The sequence below is a fragment of the Lipophrys pholis genome (assembly GCF_963383615.2).
Source record: "Lipophrys pholis genome assembly, chromosome: 16".
Taxonomy (NCBI): domain Eukaryota; kingdom Metazoa; phylum Chordata; class Actinopteri; order Blenniiformes; family Blenniidae; genus Lipophrys; species Lipophrys pholis.
The window spans coordinates 19,954,073-19,969,633 of NC_137634.1; the positions used below are offsets into that span (position 1 = coordinate 19,954,073).

Consider the following 15,561-nt stretch of genomic DNA (forward strand, 5'->3'; position numbering starts at 1 on the left):
GGTTTGTTGGATTCCACCAGGGCTCGACAGTTAAACAAAATGTGAGTAGAAGTGACAGCTTGGGTAAAATATATATATATATATATATATGGAGAGAGAAAAAACAAACAAAAAAAACCTTCCAAACTGAGAAAACGATACAACAAAGCTAGACGAGAAAACGAGCTACAGGATGACCCACTACTGCACGGCACTCTTTGGTTCCCAGAAGCACGACTGGACCTGCGCCCTCGCGGCGGAGAGCAGACTGCATGCGAGTCACAAGAGTGCAGTAGTAGAGCACGCTGCAGAGACTATCTTCAGTTATGCTTCAAAAACACTGGATGCTGAGTTGGATTAGCTTGGCAGGAGGAAAAGGGATGGAGGGTTCGCTGAAAGGACAGATCCCTCCACGACTCAACGACTTCGCAAAGCAGATAAACTTTAATTGCTTTATTCATCAACTGGAGCTGACTCTTGGATGCAAGGTAGAACTTTCTTTCTTTCTTTCTTTTTTTTAATTAGAATTATTAAAGACTTGGGAAAATTGCACAAATGCATGTTAAAAAAAAAAAAAAAAAAGCTAAACAAAACAAACAAAACAAACAAAACAAGACAGGCTTTTCCTGGTTTGGTGGTGAAAAACTGCAGTAAAGGCGCCTGATGAAGCGCAGAGACCTGCGGCAGGGTGTGGAGCCGCCACGGAGGCCCGTCAGCCGCTCCGCGAGCTGCTAGCTTCACAGGCAGCATTGAGGAGGGGAAGTGTGGGGAGGGGTGTTGGGGGGTTGGGGGGTTGGGGATTGGGGGGTGGGGGCTGAATTAATAGCTTTTGTCTCTCCCGTAGCCTCCCTATGCCATACATTCCCATAAAGTCCGACGCTCCGCTCTGTCCCCTCGCACAACCCTGGGTTCATTACAAAAATAAGGAGGTGATGAAGCAAGTGAGTACAAAACTGTGCCGGTCACGTCGCTCTCTCTCTCTCTCTCTCTCTCTCTCTCTCTCTCTGCATGTTGCTTCACTTCCCTCTGATTCTTCTTCTGAGGAAATGAGAACACTCGCTCTCTCTCTCTCTCTCTCTCTCTTTTTTTTTTTAAACTGTATTCGGCACATTAGCAGCTGAGTTTGAGGTATTAGTTTTTGCATGTCAAAATGGAGATCAAAACCCAAATCTGTGTTGCTAAAATCGAATGGCAATTTTCAAGTAACGTTAACGTATCCGTACAGTCTCAGAAATCATAAAAAAAAGAGAAGTTCAGACTTTTGTTGTTGTTGTTGTTGTGATCTGAAAGGGCAAAAGAATCCATTTTTGTTCAGCGGTGGGCCCTCTCTGTTAATCGAGATTCAGCTTTGGTTAACTACTAAGGGTCTCATATACTGTTTCTTCACTCTTTGAACTGGAAATAAGTGCACTCTTCTTCAGCAACACCTTTTTTTTTTTTTTCTTTCAAAAGCACATTTTGCTCTGGAGCCTCGAGTGTTTTCAGACTCCGGAGAAAGGAAAAGACAACAGCCCCTGCTACAAGAGAAGTCAGCCGAGTGTCAAATGAAAACAGGTTGTTTTGGGGCCTCGTCCGTCAAAATCAAATACACGCTTTAGAAAAAATATGCCAATTGAACAGCAGAGTACCAGAATCACACCTCAACCTTTCCTATATATGTTTTTCTTCTTTTGTTTTTTCCAAGAACTAATAAAAAGTATTTAAAAAAAAAAAAAAATCAAAAACGCATAAATAAAACTATGTTACACATCTTTTTTTTTCCTTGCTGGACAATATTTCGATATAGTTCCAGTTTTTCTTTTCTATCTTCAAAATATTGATATATATTAACTTTTCAAAAATAAAAACGAGAAAGAATTTAAAAAAAAAAAAAAAAAAAGAAGAAAAAAAACGTCCGGTGAAATTAGAGCAAAAAGGAACCAGCAACAGAAAAGTGCATTTATTTGTACAATGATTTGCGACTCCTGCACTACCTGCCCTCCTGCTCCTCTGTTGCCTCTCCCTCTCTGACCTCCGCTCAGTTCCAGCGGAAGGAGATGTGACGCGGCCGGTCGCCGCCCTCCTTCACCAGGGGCTTGTGAAACTCTCGGCCGGCGCGGGAGTGGATGGCCGCCCAGCAGTACTCGCAGTAGTACTGCAGGCAGGTGACGTTGGCGCAGAAGAACGGGGCGAACTTCCCGCCGCAGCGGGTTCCCTGGCACTCGTCACACAGCTGGTCGTCCAGCACATATGGCTTCACTTCCACCTGCAACACGGGGAGGAGACGGGTTACTTTTCATTTACGTTCCGCCTCCAGGACAAGGTGTGGTCAAGCTTTTTCCTTCTTCCACTTTCCTCCCACACGCCACTCGTGTCGCCGTCTTATGTTTGCAGCGATTATTTAACGGGAGAGGTGTCGGACATGAAGCTCGACACGCAAGAGGACCAAAGAAACCATTGATTTTTATTTTTTTTAACGGAGTGCTATTACTGCTCATGTGCACTTCCGCTGTGGTAAATAGTTCCTCTCCTTTATCAAAATGAAATTCAAAAGTCCTTTTTTTTAGCTCGTTTCCATGAATAATCACCTCTCCGGTCAGTGTTGGCAGAGACTTCCATTTACAAGTGCATGAGACATTGACAGGAAAAGGTGTTTGTGATATAAATGAGTTTACTGTGTCCATTTGTAATTCCATCCCACTGACTGACCCGTTTCCTGCTGCTGGATTTGGATCCGGTTACCCCGAACCAACAACACATTCTCTGCTTCTGGTACTCGGCAATAAAAGCGCCGTCAAAGCAGAAGCAACATATTTATCAGTGAGTGGAGGAAAAAAAGAAATAAGAAATGATTGCTGATATTTTCAGAATCAGTTATATTTGCTGTGGAAGAAAAAAAAAAAAAAAAAAAAAAAATAGATTTCTGGCTTTGGACGAGCAATTTTCACAAATTCAAGGAATTTCCAGATGCGACACAAAAGCTTACTTTCAACTTCAAAAACCGTCGACACATTGCTTTTCAGATTGTGGTTGGGATCACATTATGCTGCACAATCGTCTGAAAGCCGCCAGCACCATGGTGGCGCCTCTTAAGTCGGATTCAGATCACAAAGCTGTGTCAAACAGCACCACTGACTTCACCAGTGTTGCCCGAGTGCTGAAATTTTCTCACTTCCTTTCCGGGCCAACAGTATATTTTGAAACATTTCTTCCGTCTTTCACTCACTGCTCAGTGAAAAGGTTTCACCTACGAGCTCAATGTCGCCAGAGACTCCGTCTACATATGCAAATGAGAAAATATACTATTATTATTCCAGCAGTCTATGTTATGTTTTCACGACTATTCTGCACCGTTTTTATGCTCGATCTCAGATGTAAAACTTTGAATAGCATGGTAATCCTGGTAATCTAAACGCCGACTCGCCCTCAACTCACTGCAACAAGAAACAGTCCGGCGTTAACACTAAAGTACACCTGCGCTTCTTTCCCGCGGTAACAAAATGTCTCCAGCAGTAACCGCCGGGTACAAAACAGTCAACAGAGTTGCGGAGTGGGAGGAGGAATTTCAGGCCCTCTCGGACTGCAAATTGAAAATTTCCTTTCATGGCTCCCACAGAAAATGTTTTTGCGACTCGCAGCCAGAGTGGGGAAATCATCACTTGAGCAGATGATTAACGGCAGCGTCCATAAAACGCCTGGTTCTTAGACAAAAACTCCAGAGCTGTGGGGTTGAGAACATAAAAATTTAAGAGGCGAAGTTAACTATGACTCCCAAGGTGCATTTCACCGAGAAACATCCGATTACAGGGCTTGGAATTTTGTTCACGCCGTTCTCATAATGTTCCTCCATTCACACCAAAGTGAATTCAATCTGCAGTTTGTTAAAAGATGGCTTTGTGTTCCTTTTTTTTTTTTTTACTTTTCATTGTAACAGGTAATGATGCAAAAAAAAAAAAAAAGCAATAGAAATCTAATATAGTGAATAATTTAACGGAAGATGTTGACAATTGAACTTAAACTGTATGTATTGTCATACTACTGATGCCACAGAACTGCGAAGGCCTCGTGTCTCTTTTGTGCAACTTGAAGAAACAGGACAAAAGCTGCAAAGTTTGAGCGGAAGACAACCAGGGGCAAGGTTGTGGGGGTTGTCTAATGAAGAAAGGGGCCTCAAGGAGAGATTGTGGGGGGGGGGGGGGGGGGGGGGGGACAGTGAGCTCTCTTTTCTTTCCACTCACCCGTTTATCGATTTCTCCATGCTGCAGCTGTACAAAGCGAGCACTGATAGCAGCAATGTAGCTCTGCTGATTAGAGAAGGCGACCCGCCCTGCTCCCTTGGGGTACTTCAGCTCGGGGTCTGTGTCGATGCCAGCGTAGCAAACTCCTCCGTACAGGCGGTCCATGATCATGGCCAGCTCCACTGCAGAGGGGAGAGACGACGGAAACACACAATTACCTCCACCCAAAATAAATAAAAACACTAATATAACTTGACACACAATAACCAACTTTTGTTGTTTTTTTTAATCTAACATTTGCGCATATAACCTCTTGCTCATGTCGCCGGGACACGAAAAAAAACACACATAAAGTTGATGATGGTTGTTGATCTGAGAGATTAAACCTTCAACACGTGTTGATTAAAGCCTATCAAAGTTAAACAGGGCAAATATAAATAAAAAAGCTCCAATAAACCCCAACACAGTCTTTATGGGTTACAAATATACAAATTAAGGGGATAAAACTGCATAAAGTCTAGATTTATTTAGAGCTGTATTGTTATTATGTAGAATTTCAACTTGGACAGTTTTACCCTGTTATTACAGAGAGAGAGAGAGAGAGTCATAAAATATTTAAAGCGCTGCAGGGCCTGGTGACCTTGGTCATTACCACAACTACAGCACAGAGGTCTGAAACATGGCTACCAGTGGTGCACGGTGCATATAACATTGCTATCAGGAATAAATGGAATTTAATATTCTGGACGGCACATTGTGCTACAGAGAGCACTTCCTGATATAACCAGTGTAGGTCACTGGCTCTTTAGCTCCAGCAGGTCTAATTTTACTACGACCACAGGCGGATCGTGTTCCTGCGTCTTACAGAATAAGGGCGTTTTGCATTTCAGACATCAGGTAGAAAGCAAATAATGTTATGTATTTAATGTTTATGCTATAAAACATTGGAAATTCTAGTATTTTTTTTTCAATAAAGGAAACAAAAAGAAGGCATTTTAAAGATCCGACAGTCCATGTTTTTAATTTAAAATGACGTATTGTAAATGAAAGGTTAGAAGTAAAACAGTAGAAATGTCACTTCAAAGACGTCTTTGTCTTGTGCCGCTCTAGTCTCATGATAGCGCCGAGGAGCACATGACGGTGTCGTAAGTCACTGAAGCACCAAGAGATTCCAACACGATCAGATAGATATATGATTGAAACTGTGTCTCCAAGAGAGTCACAGTGAGAACTGTAGTTTATCCTGAGATCTCACACATTTGAAGACATTAGTAAAGAAATCTAAAGCACTCAAGGACACGGGGGATCAAACCTCCAACCTTGGGACTGGAGCACGACCTGCTCTGACAAACGACCCGCAGGTGCACCACCTGTATGTAATGCCTACACTTCAAACGTGTGTGTTTGCATTAGAAACACTCGTGTGTTTGGAATCCACCAGGTGGACACGGGAGTTTTGTATGCAATGACAAACATAAAGGCAGGGGATACCTGCACGGAGCGGACGAGGAACTCCTCCCACAAAGATGGTTTTCCTGGGGTCCAGAGGCTGAGATCCATCCATGACGAAGTCACTGTCATTGAGGTTCCACGGGCGGATCTGGACCTGTCACACACACAAAAGGAAAACTGCTGCTTTCAGCTGCAGAAATCAACCCGCAACTTCATTTGAGCTGCTGGTAAAGTCAAGTAAAAGTCACCACCACTGAGTTCAGTGCAAACAGTGAGAGATTTAAGCACACAGGGGCATTTGTGTGCGTGTGCGCCCACTGACCGGCTTGTCTTTGATGGTGGGGCTGGACACACAGAGGTACAGCTTGCCGTCCTCCTCGATGCAGGCATCGATCAAAGCCTGCACTGAGCTCTCATCCTGGAACAGCAGGAAGGCATAGCCTACACACACACACACAGACACACACACACACACAAAAAACAGAAAAAAAACAGCAGAGTTATTCACTCCACTGGGGCCACAAAAGTATCGACAAAGAACCGTGCTGGAATTCTGCGCGCTGATTACTGCGACTGTATGAGTGATCACGACACGCTGCATTCACAGCAGCAGGGCACAAAGCTTTTACAAACAGACAAACAGCCAAGACATGGTTAACAAATGCTTCAATAATGGGCTGCGAACAAAACCAGATTGCACGGATAGAAACGTTTAGTTAGCAGCAGACCGAGAAAAGGCTTGCTTCCTTTTTTCGCAAAAAAAAAAGGTGTTAAAGTCAGTCTGAAGACACCAAAGTACTGCTTCACAATTGTGCAGGAAAATAAGAGTGTGGCCACGCAGAGATGGCAACCGAAGATACCTTTGGGAGGGAAATAAGATTTGCTCTCTGCTTTGTGAGGCCAGTCCACGAACAGGTGTCCAAAACGCCGGAAACTGGCTGTTATCTCATCTGAAAACAAGCAAACAGAACGGAGGCTTATTGGAAGTAAACAAGTTTAAAGAAACACTGATGCACATTTGTAGCTGAAGCTCTGCCTCAGGTGTTAAAAACTATCTCAATGTGAAGACAGTATCTTCTTTTCGCCGAGGTTCTCTTTTATTTGAGTGAATACGAACGTTTATTTTACTATGTACCTTCGTCGATATCCGGAGGCAGTCCTCCGACAAAGACCTTGCGGGAGTAGCGTTCAACGCGCTCCCCGTTCTGGTGCGGGAAGCAGTGAGGAGAGCCCAAACCGGCGAGGCCCTGGTCGCCACGCTCATCATCAGGGAAACCGTCCTCCATGGGGAAGAGAGAGGAGTGACCTGAGAGACACAGGAAGAGAACCGGCTGTGAAGATAATTCATGTCGGAGTATTAACGCTAAGATGAAGAATGAAGCACTTCATTTACACACTAAGTTCACCTTTTTCAATATGCTGAGTCATCTACTTTTTTTTTTCCTCCTGTGATTAGTATCATTTAGGATTCATGAGGGAATGCATTACGTCATTCTATTTGAGCACACTGCGGCTCTCCATATGTAACAAGAGCTGGATGTAAAATGCATTAATCACTTCCGACTATCATGAAGATACTGCCTGAACACAGCACACAGCCTTATCGCAGTTGTTTAACCAGAGAAAGACAAAACCACATATTTGTGTTAATATCGGTTAGTATCACAGAGATGCTGCAGTTTGAAAGCTGCATTTTATGAGTCACATCCAAAAGTCACGATTCCTTCTCGTAATCTGTTCTCTTGGATCACACACATGCAGAAAATGTAACGTTTATGGACGGAACATGCATGCAAGCTATCACAGAAGCACGACCATCATCTTAATGGGAAAGTCGGAATAATTGCATTGTGTGTGTGTGTGTGCGCGTGTGTCTGTTTGTGTGTGTTCGTGCGTGCTCGTTCGATGGGTTAAGCTCTCTCTGGCTCATTCCTGTTCCCATACAACCGGGCCTGAGCCGCTTTATAAAGATTTATGTGAGGCAGTTAGCTTTAACTTACAATATGAGCTGTGTGCGAGTACGCCGGGCCACGTGCCTGGCTTCTGTTGCAGTGTGTGTAACTCACGTCCTGCACTCTGTGCGTCTCGCTGCCTCGTTACATTTTCACTAAAAGCAGCACTAATTTATATTGTCTGCCTTGAGTTTGCAATATGTATGCGAAAATGAGAAAAGCAGCATGAAGTCGAGCGAGGCGTAACGAGAGAGCAAAAAAAAAAAAAAAGGGATAAAAGATGCATAAGATTACTTCACAAACTTAAAACAAGCGCGACACTCAAAGACAATCATGCAGACGAACATGTCACTTCACTGTAAGTTACACAAAAAGAAACGACTCGTCTAACACTTATATGCCTCTTAACGTGACAACAAACCGGCGGCCTATACTTGAGCTGAAGACGACAAAATCAGTCAGAACATCAAGACCTTTAGGGCGGGAAATGGGCTGACAGCGAGACATAATATATTTATGGTTGTTTACCTCGTCTCCTGCTATAATTCCTGGCTGCATGTGGAATAAGGACAAATGAAAAAAAAAAAAAAAAAAGAGGGTGTTCATAAATGAGGCATATTAAACTGGAGCAGTGAAAGAGCTAAAGAGTTTATCACAGAGAGGTCAAGTGTTTGGATGAGCCCCCCCCCCCCAAAAAAAAGTTCACAACTTCAACTGTAATTTATAGCATAAAGTCAGATTTCACCATCTTTTTCTGTCATAAGGAATTATTATTATTAGCAATTACAAGATCCAATTCCTATCATTCAATGAGATCCAAAGGAAATAAAAGCACAACTCCTAAAAGGCTGGTAAAGCTTTATATAATGTCTGAAACTGTCATAATTGTCAATTTATTATCTAATGTGTCTCCATTCCGCAAATTGTGTGTTTTTCAACTAAATAACAGTTTAACCGTTTGCTGGTAAATATACTGCTTTGAGGATTACTGGATCATGATAATCACTGATGAATTACAGTGTTAAAAAGCCTCAAGGTGGGCTTAATGTGATGAAGTTAAGAATCCCTGCAGCTGAGATTAGATGCTCAGATTCATGCTGAGCGCCGAGGACAGCAGCTTCATTTGATTTGATCGGATGTTCGGTTCACTCAGTCTGACTGAAAACTACTAAATAAAGAGTGAACATCATCAGGGGTACGAGCTGAGGGAGACACCCCGCCTTCTAATTATGGCCCAGATTGATGCTAAGCAGAAGGAAAAGGTGAAATCATCCAGTGATGGAACCTTAAGGCACACCACAGGTGATCAGAGGAAACCATAATGCAGTAAGATCGACTGGTAAACCCACTGCTGCAGTCAATGAATCAGAATAAGACTCTACAAGGCATCATTACGGTCCAAATCAGTCTCCATGCAGTCGCAATAACAAAATGAAGACAGAATGGATCCAATCGGTCACACTAATCCAAACTTTCCTGTGGCAGTATTTTTTCTTTTTTCTGAAACGAGTGCAGAGAAAGTGCCACTGTATGAACCTTAGGATGGGAAATAATGTCTCTCTGCACACAGCTGAAGTGAAGGAATTAAAAATGTGGACACTGGAGAGATTTAAGCATCGAGCTAACACTGTAAGGACATGGAGAGGATGAAGAAGCGACCAGAGCACACAAGCAATAATCCTCGCCTCCCTCGGTGGACTTTCAACCCCAGATGGACATTAACTCTGGGTGGAAGGTCAAACAGAGCTACGAAGAGGGAGAGGAGGGAGGGAGGGAGGGAGGGAGGGAGGGAGGGAGGAAGAGAGAGTGAGCCGAGGAGGAAAGCAGATTGAAAGAGAGCCGAGAGTGCTATAAAAAGATGTGTGTGAGAGAGAGAGGGAGACAGAAAGAAAGAGGGAGAGGCAGAGAGAGAGAGAGAGAGAAAGATTGAAAGAGATGGCGGCATGAGCGGATAAAAAGCCGTGTTGGGGGGAGAGAAATGAGAGTAATGGAGAGATCAAGAAAATTAGAAATGCAGTCTGTGTATTCTTATGATAGAGAGAGAGAGCGAGAGAGAGAGAGAGAGAGAGAGAGAGAGAGAGAGGTGGTGTCTATCCTAGGCCTATCCGCTGGCACCATCTGTCTCAGGGTTGATGACAGCTCCCGACCACGTGATCTCCCCATGTGACCCGAGAGTCTTCAGGAGAAACTACCGGCCTCTCCTGTTTCACATTCTGACCCAGGACCAGTAGGCCAAACGTATAACATCACAACCGCACAGGGCAAGAGCAAATCTGAAGGTAGCCGAATGTGAAAACTGCTGCTGCTCTATGTTTGTCTATCAAATAGATTAACTCGTTCAAGCATGGTAGAAGAGAAAATGCAATATAAAGTAGAGAATATGTTACTGCACCGTCCTTTTCTGATAATGTGACGGATGACAGTTCAAGCATCAATGCCAGGTTGCAGAATCTGATGTCACTAGAGGTTGTTTTTTTCTTTATTCATTTGCTACATACATTTGATAATTAAGCTGAAAATAATTATGTGAAAACAATCAAAAGCAAATTCTCTGTTTCCTTCGGCACAAAACATTTTACCTGCACATAATCGCTATGAGGACAGATTGATTCTCTGTGAGTAACGTTCATTCACGTCCTCACAGCAGTCTTTGTGGCAGCTTGTACGTACCACATTGTTATTCTTATATGCCGACATTTCTCCCTTTTATGCGCGGAAACTGTAACCAGAGGCACTGCTTTTAACCAAGCTGTTCCGCTGGCTACTGCCCTCCATGATATTTAGTATTCTCTCATTATGAAGAATAAGATCTGGTACAAATATCTTGGAATTGAAAAAAATAAACGGCTTCAAAAACGCTCGCCTATGACACATACCTCTGAGATCACAGCCCCCGTCTGTAACCTGCCAACACTTGAGTGTAATAAACATTTTATCAAGCAGACCAAAAGCTATTTTTCATATTCCGTCTCTTTTACCCATGCACTTATTGTCTGGTGTCAAAAGCCATTACTTCTCTCTCTCTCGCTCTCTTTCTCTCCCCACACGATCCTCCTCATTCATCTGGAAGTTTAAGAGAGTGAGCAGTGTGAACACAGAAAAATGAAAGGAAAGAACCCGACAAAATGCTTGTTGGTTAAAAGCACTTTAAAGTGGGCAAGTGTGGAAGCTGCCGTTTGATGTTCCATGTTGGCGTTTGCGAAGCGGGAACAGACCAGATGCACTAAACTTTGTGCCCGGATTCGATCCCGGCCAGGCAAAAGGGAACAGGAGGCTCCGCAGCCACCAGACACTAACACTCAGGGTCACCTTGCACCGGCCAACTTCACTACACCTGCTACGCTTTGAGCGGCCAGCACCGAGAGCTAACGGGGAGATCTTTGTCTTTCGTTAATATCACTAAAAGTGAGTGAATCATTCTTATATTTGTCCACCTGAAAGATAAATGAGCATAATCGTCCTGAGCGAGTGCGTGCTTTACGCAGGAATCTAAAATGTTGCATGAACACATCTTCTCAGGCTAATGTGTGATTATAGCTGATGTTTCTTCCTTCAACACCAAAGACTACATATCAGTTTAACAAATTAGATTTGGAATTTGGACATAACCTCTGATCGTTCATCATTTCTTCATATACATTTGATTATAGAGCACAGATTACCATACGTACCATTAAGGGGAAGAGGATTTTCCCCTCCTTGGTGGGGGAACCCCAGGCGACCTACACAGAAAGACACAGAGCAGAAATATGGATTATACAGAATATTTATGGATGCTTTGACTTCACTCTGGGGTCAGGGCATCTATGAGACCATTGTTCTGTCCTGACTCGATACAAAAATATTTTCTGGAAGAAGAAAGAGGCAGCTGATACTTTGTGCTTCCTTCGGTAACGAGAGGCTTTATCAACAAATGGAAGCGACACTGAATAAACAGTATGAAGTAAGATAGCACCACTAATGCCATCATTTAGTAATTGTTAATTTGGCAAATGGCTAACAACACAATGACTCTTTGGATTATTGCCACATATGCTGGATTAACTTGCTATTGAGCACTACTTGTATAGAAAACACGAAAAGGTTGGTTTTCCTGTATAGAGCATTATTGTGGCTAATTTTTTTATTTTTTTTGGCTGTGAGATCTCATTAGAGGCTACATCTGTGGGACAACCCCCCCCCCCCCCCCTCTCATCGACCTCCATTTCACTGTCTGCACATCTCCGTTTCTCTGAGCCTCAAATCATACATTTTACATTGAGCCATTTGCCAGGGCCATCTCGCACGCATCACACGACACACGCACACACCCACACAAATATGTGTTATGATGCCAAACAAGCCTCAAAGTTATGCAAGGCCCGCTTGCTTGCAGAGGGGATAATAAGATGAAAGAGCTGAAATAGTACGGCCATTGTTGTGCGGGTACGGACCGCCCTGTGATTGGTGCATTCCCGTGCCTCGGTCACATGGAAATCTGCTAGCCCCTCCCCCATACTTGGCCTGTTGAGCCCCACAGAGAAAACACAACCAACACTCACAAACACTGACAGAAACCAGAGGAGTCCATCCATGGCTATACTACTAGAATATATCAACGTTGACATCCATGCATCTTAGCACACATCCACTTCAATGGAACATTTGAGTCCAATCAAAATAAAATCAGACATTCCAACCAAAGCCAGATTATCCAGACGGACACAAATCCTCCACAGTACACTGCTGAATTCAACAATTTCCCCTCCCTCTGTAATTAAGCCCTGTAATATCACCTTTTTAGAGTTGCAGCAACCAAAATCAAACTCCACCTGAGAAGACCTTGTCACGCTAGATTTTAAAAGCCTCTATTAGTCCAGGAGGAGCGGGTGTGCCGGCACGTAGGAGCACCGAGTGCACGTTTCTCTGCAGTGTGTGTGTGTGTGTGTGTGTGTGTGTGTGTGTGTGTGTGTGTGTGTGTGTGTGTGTGTGCGCCCCCTCTGTGAACCTTATTTGCATGCTGCTGGCTATGCACACATACAGTAACAGCTAAAGCCCATGCATGCACGAGCACACACACCACAGCGGGGTGCGGGGTGTGCATGTGTGTTTGCGATGGCTGAACAGAGGGATCCTTTCTGTCAGTCAGGACAATGCTGGAAGCGATTCAAAGCCACTTCTACTGTAGACATTTTGTCTTGCCCGTTCGCCTGCTTCATCGCCCTCACTTTGTTCAATATGTTCAGCTGGAATGAGGAATTGGTGCATCTAAATGTGCTCATGTATGCCTGCAGTCTGCGTTTGTTATATTTGCGAGTGCGTGCGTGTGTGCGTGTGCCCAAGTACAAAAGACAATAGGAGTTGGCCCGGAGAAGAGCGCCATCTCAATGAGAAATTTGCTGTAATTATGTTTTTCTTTTTACTTTGCCGTGAGGGGAAACACACTCACTTAAGTCACTACGACTGTACTGGCACAGCACTGGACAAGGAAGAAGTAGTATAATATTCAATTCCATGTTATGCTGAAGGGTTTAAAAACATAAAAAGGTCAAGGAATCTTAAAAAAATTTTTTAAAAAAATGGATGCAGATGAAAGAAAAAAGCTGTGATGAGCAGACGATAGGAAAAGTAAATACGTAATGAGGCTAGACAACAAATGAAATGCAAAATGATTTTAAGTTGAATGTGCATAATAAAATTCCTCATGAAGCATCTGTGTCAGATACAGATAACAGTGGACAGAACATTAACTATTTAGTCAAATTTGCAGTAACTCCAAGTTATTTCATCATATTTTCAAAATCTTGCGTGGTTCCAAAATTAATTAAATTAAGTTTTAAATCTATTGAAAAAAAGTGTTTTGTCTTCTAGTGCCAAACTGTTGGATGAAATTGATGTGGGAATTGGTGCCAGGATGGCTGGAGCCGAGTTACCAAAACGTGCCTCATAAGGAAAAAGTCCAGTCTTCCTCTTTGACTATGGAGGGAAGATGTAGTGAGGTTGGACAGCAGAGCATTAGATCACAGCTGGATGCGGCTGAGTCCAGTTTGTTCAAGGCTGAAATAAATACAAGGTGATAGTGGATTGTTGGAAGCCCACAGTTTGCCCTCATTTTGTTGTTGTGGCAGTGGAAACTGGAATATAGAGTCCCGTCTGTTCGACACAGTGCTGCCATTTATGAAACACGAGGCCATGTATACAATTAATGTGATTAAACAAGCGGTTTTTGCTTGAGTGATGCATGTAATACGTTTCCCTTTAATATTTTCTGATCCCTTGAAAACGATAAAATAAAAACATTTTCTATTCTGAGATCTCTCATGCAGCCTATTGAGCTGGTAGAGAAAGTAAAATTAATCAATTTCTGGTGCTCGGCCCACTGGATTGTTCCAACCCAACAAAGGCACAATGCAGCTGTTATCTACAATGGAGCCTCATGATCTGCTTAACTCCTAACAAATATGTCAGACAGCGTCACCCACTGTGCCTCTCCCAGATCCTTTAAAGTTAGCTAAAGCCTTCAGAAATCAAAGGTGTTTCCTTTTAAACAATGATCATTGCCAGAACTGCTCCTACCAGCTCCTCCCTCTTGGCCAACAGCTAATTCTCACCACAATGTCTTCTGTTGGCCAACTCGATGTCTTTTCAGTGAGTTCCACCCTCAGACAATAAAGCAAACAGACTACCTGCAGGATTCAGGTTAATACTGACTGACACCAGTCTGCCCATTACACACGGCACATGCTCCCTGGTTAATAAATAGCTCAAGTCCAGTCCAATGATTGGTTTTCTGGACACGAAACCATCTTTCTATTAATGCGGGGAAAGAAAGAAAAAAAAAAAAAAACAGCAACCATCAATCAGTACTTTGTAGAGAGCATCAAAGACCATTAACAGATGGCTGTACGTCCACAAATAACTAACATTTTCTTACGCACTATAAACTAATACTTTCCTTATTGTTCAATATTTCAGGTTTAATTCAGTTTGGTTCATTCTGATCAGTCCATGCACAACTGCAGGTAACAGCAGCCATTATTTGTACTCAACACAAATATACCCGACGAAACAACCTCCCATCATCAATCATTGCTCAGAATGGGAAGCTGTGCAGCAGCGATCATTACAAACTAATGACAGCCAACAACTTCAGTTCAAATCAGTGGGAGTCCGTCCGTCTCGCTCATAAATCCCCTCTTAAACACAAAGCCTAAGCCTCCACCATCACTCTCTCAGCATCTCCATCTACTGATAGATAAGAAAAGGAGGTCATTCTCACTGCGTCGCGCTCAGGCACTCTCCAACCATGTTCTGTAAAGCGAAGAATTAGACTTTTGTGCGTGTGGGGGTTGTTTTTTTTTCATACAACTTGAAGTGGGAAGAAGAGAGAAGCATGAGGAAGACAGAGGTGTGATCCGGCTGCTACGCACACTGACCTTTCCTAATATTGTTGATTACAACACAAAAACACGACTTCACGAGACCTGTGGAGGACGTGAAACTTGAGACGTGAGAACTGAGGTGTTAACTTGAGAAGACGTGTGTGTGTGTGTGTGTGTGTGTGTGTGTGTGTGTGTGTGTGTGTGTGTGTGTGTGTGTGTGTGTGTGTGTGTGTGTGTGTGTGTGTGTGTGTGTGTGTGTGTGTGTGTGTGTGTGTGTGTGTGTGTGTGTGTGTGTGTGTGTGTGTGTGTGTGGTGAATGAGATAGTCGTGACGCTGGAGAATTGGTGCCGATTTAAGAACAGAATGTGCTCGAATGTTCACAAGATTGTCTTAATTTGGTTTGTCTTTTTTCAAGAGAGATACTTGATGAACGCAAGAGATTCTCCACAAACCCTACATGTGAGCATTGCACATCTCATCATGCGATAGAGTTCAACATGTTGGGGATCGTTTACACGATGACATTTGTGTACTTGGAGCCACTGAAAATGCAACTTTTTGAAATTTTTTTTAAAAAAGACTGCCAAAGTGGAACTTTTT

The 15,561-nt window shown here is 43.2% G+C and overlaps 1 protein-coding gene across 3 annotated transcripts in view; it reads right to left on the reverse strand.

The window, feature by feature from the left end:
* Positions 1–502: 502 nt before the first annotated feature.
* cpeb4b (cytoplasmic polyadenylation element binding protein 4b) overlaps positions 503–15,561 on the reverse strand; it is a 28,780-nt gene continuing 13,721 nt past the window's right edge. For 2 of the 3 annotated variants that reach the window (XM_080483087.1, XM_080483088.1), the window contains 7 exons: positions 11,272–11,322; positions 6,784–6,954; positions 6,509–6,598; positions 5,971–6,089; positions 5,688–5,802; positions 4,197–4,378; positions 503–2,224 (listed from right to left, as the gene is read on the reverse strand). In XM_080483087.1, coding sequence (XP_080339213.1) covers positions 1,997–2,224; positions 4,197–4,378; positions 5,688–5,802; positions 5,971–6,089; positions 6,509–6,598; positions 6,784–6,954; positions 11,272–11,322 — 956 coding nt within the window. In that variant the 3' untranslated portion in view covers positions 503–1,996. Of the gene's footprint in view, positions 2,225–4,196; positions 4,379–5,687; positions 5,803–5,970; positions 6,090–6,508; positions 6,599–6,783; positions 6,955–8,128; positions 8,153–11,271; positions 11,323–15,561 lie in introns of all 3 variants that reach the window. The other variant, XM_080483086.1, reaches the window with a different exon arrangement.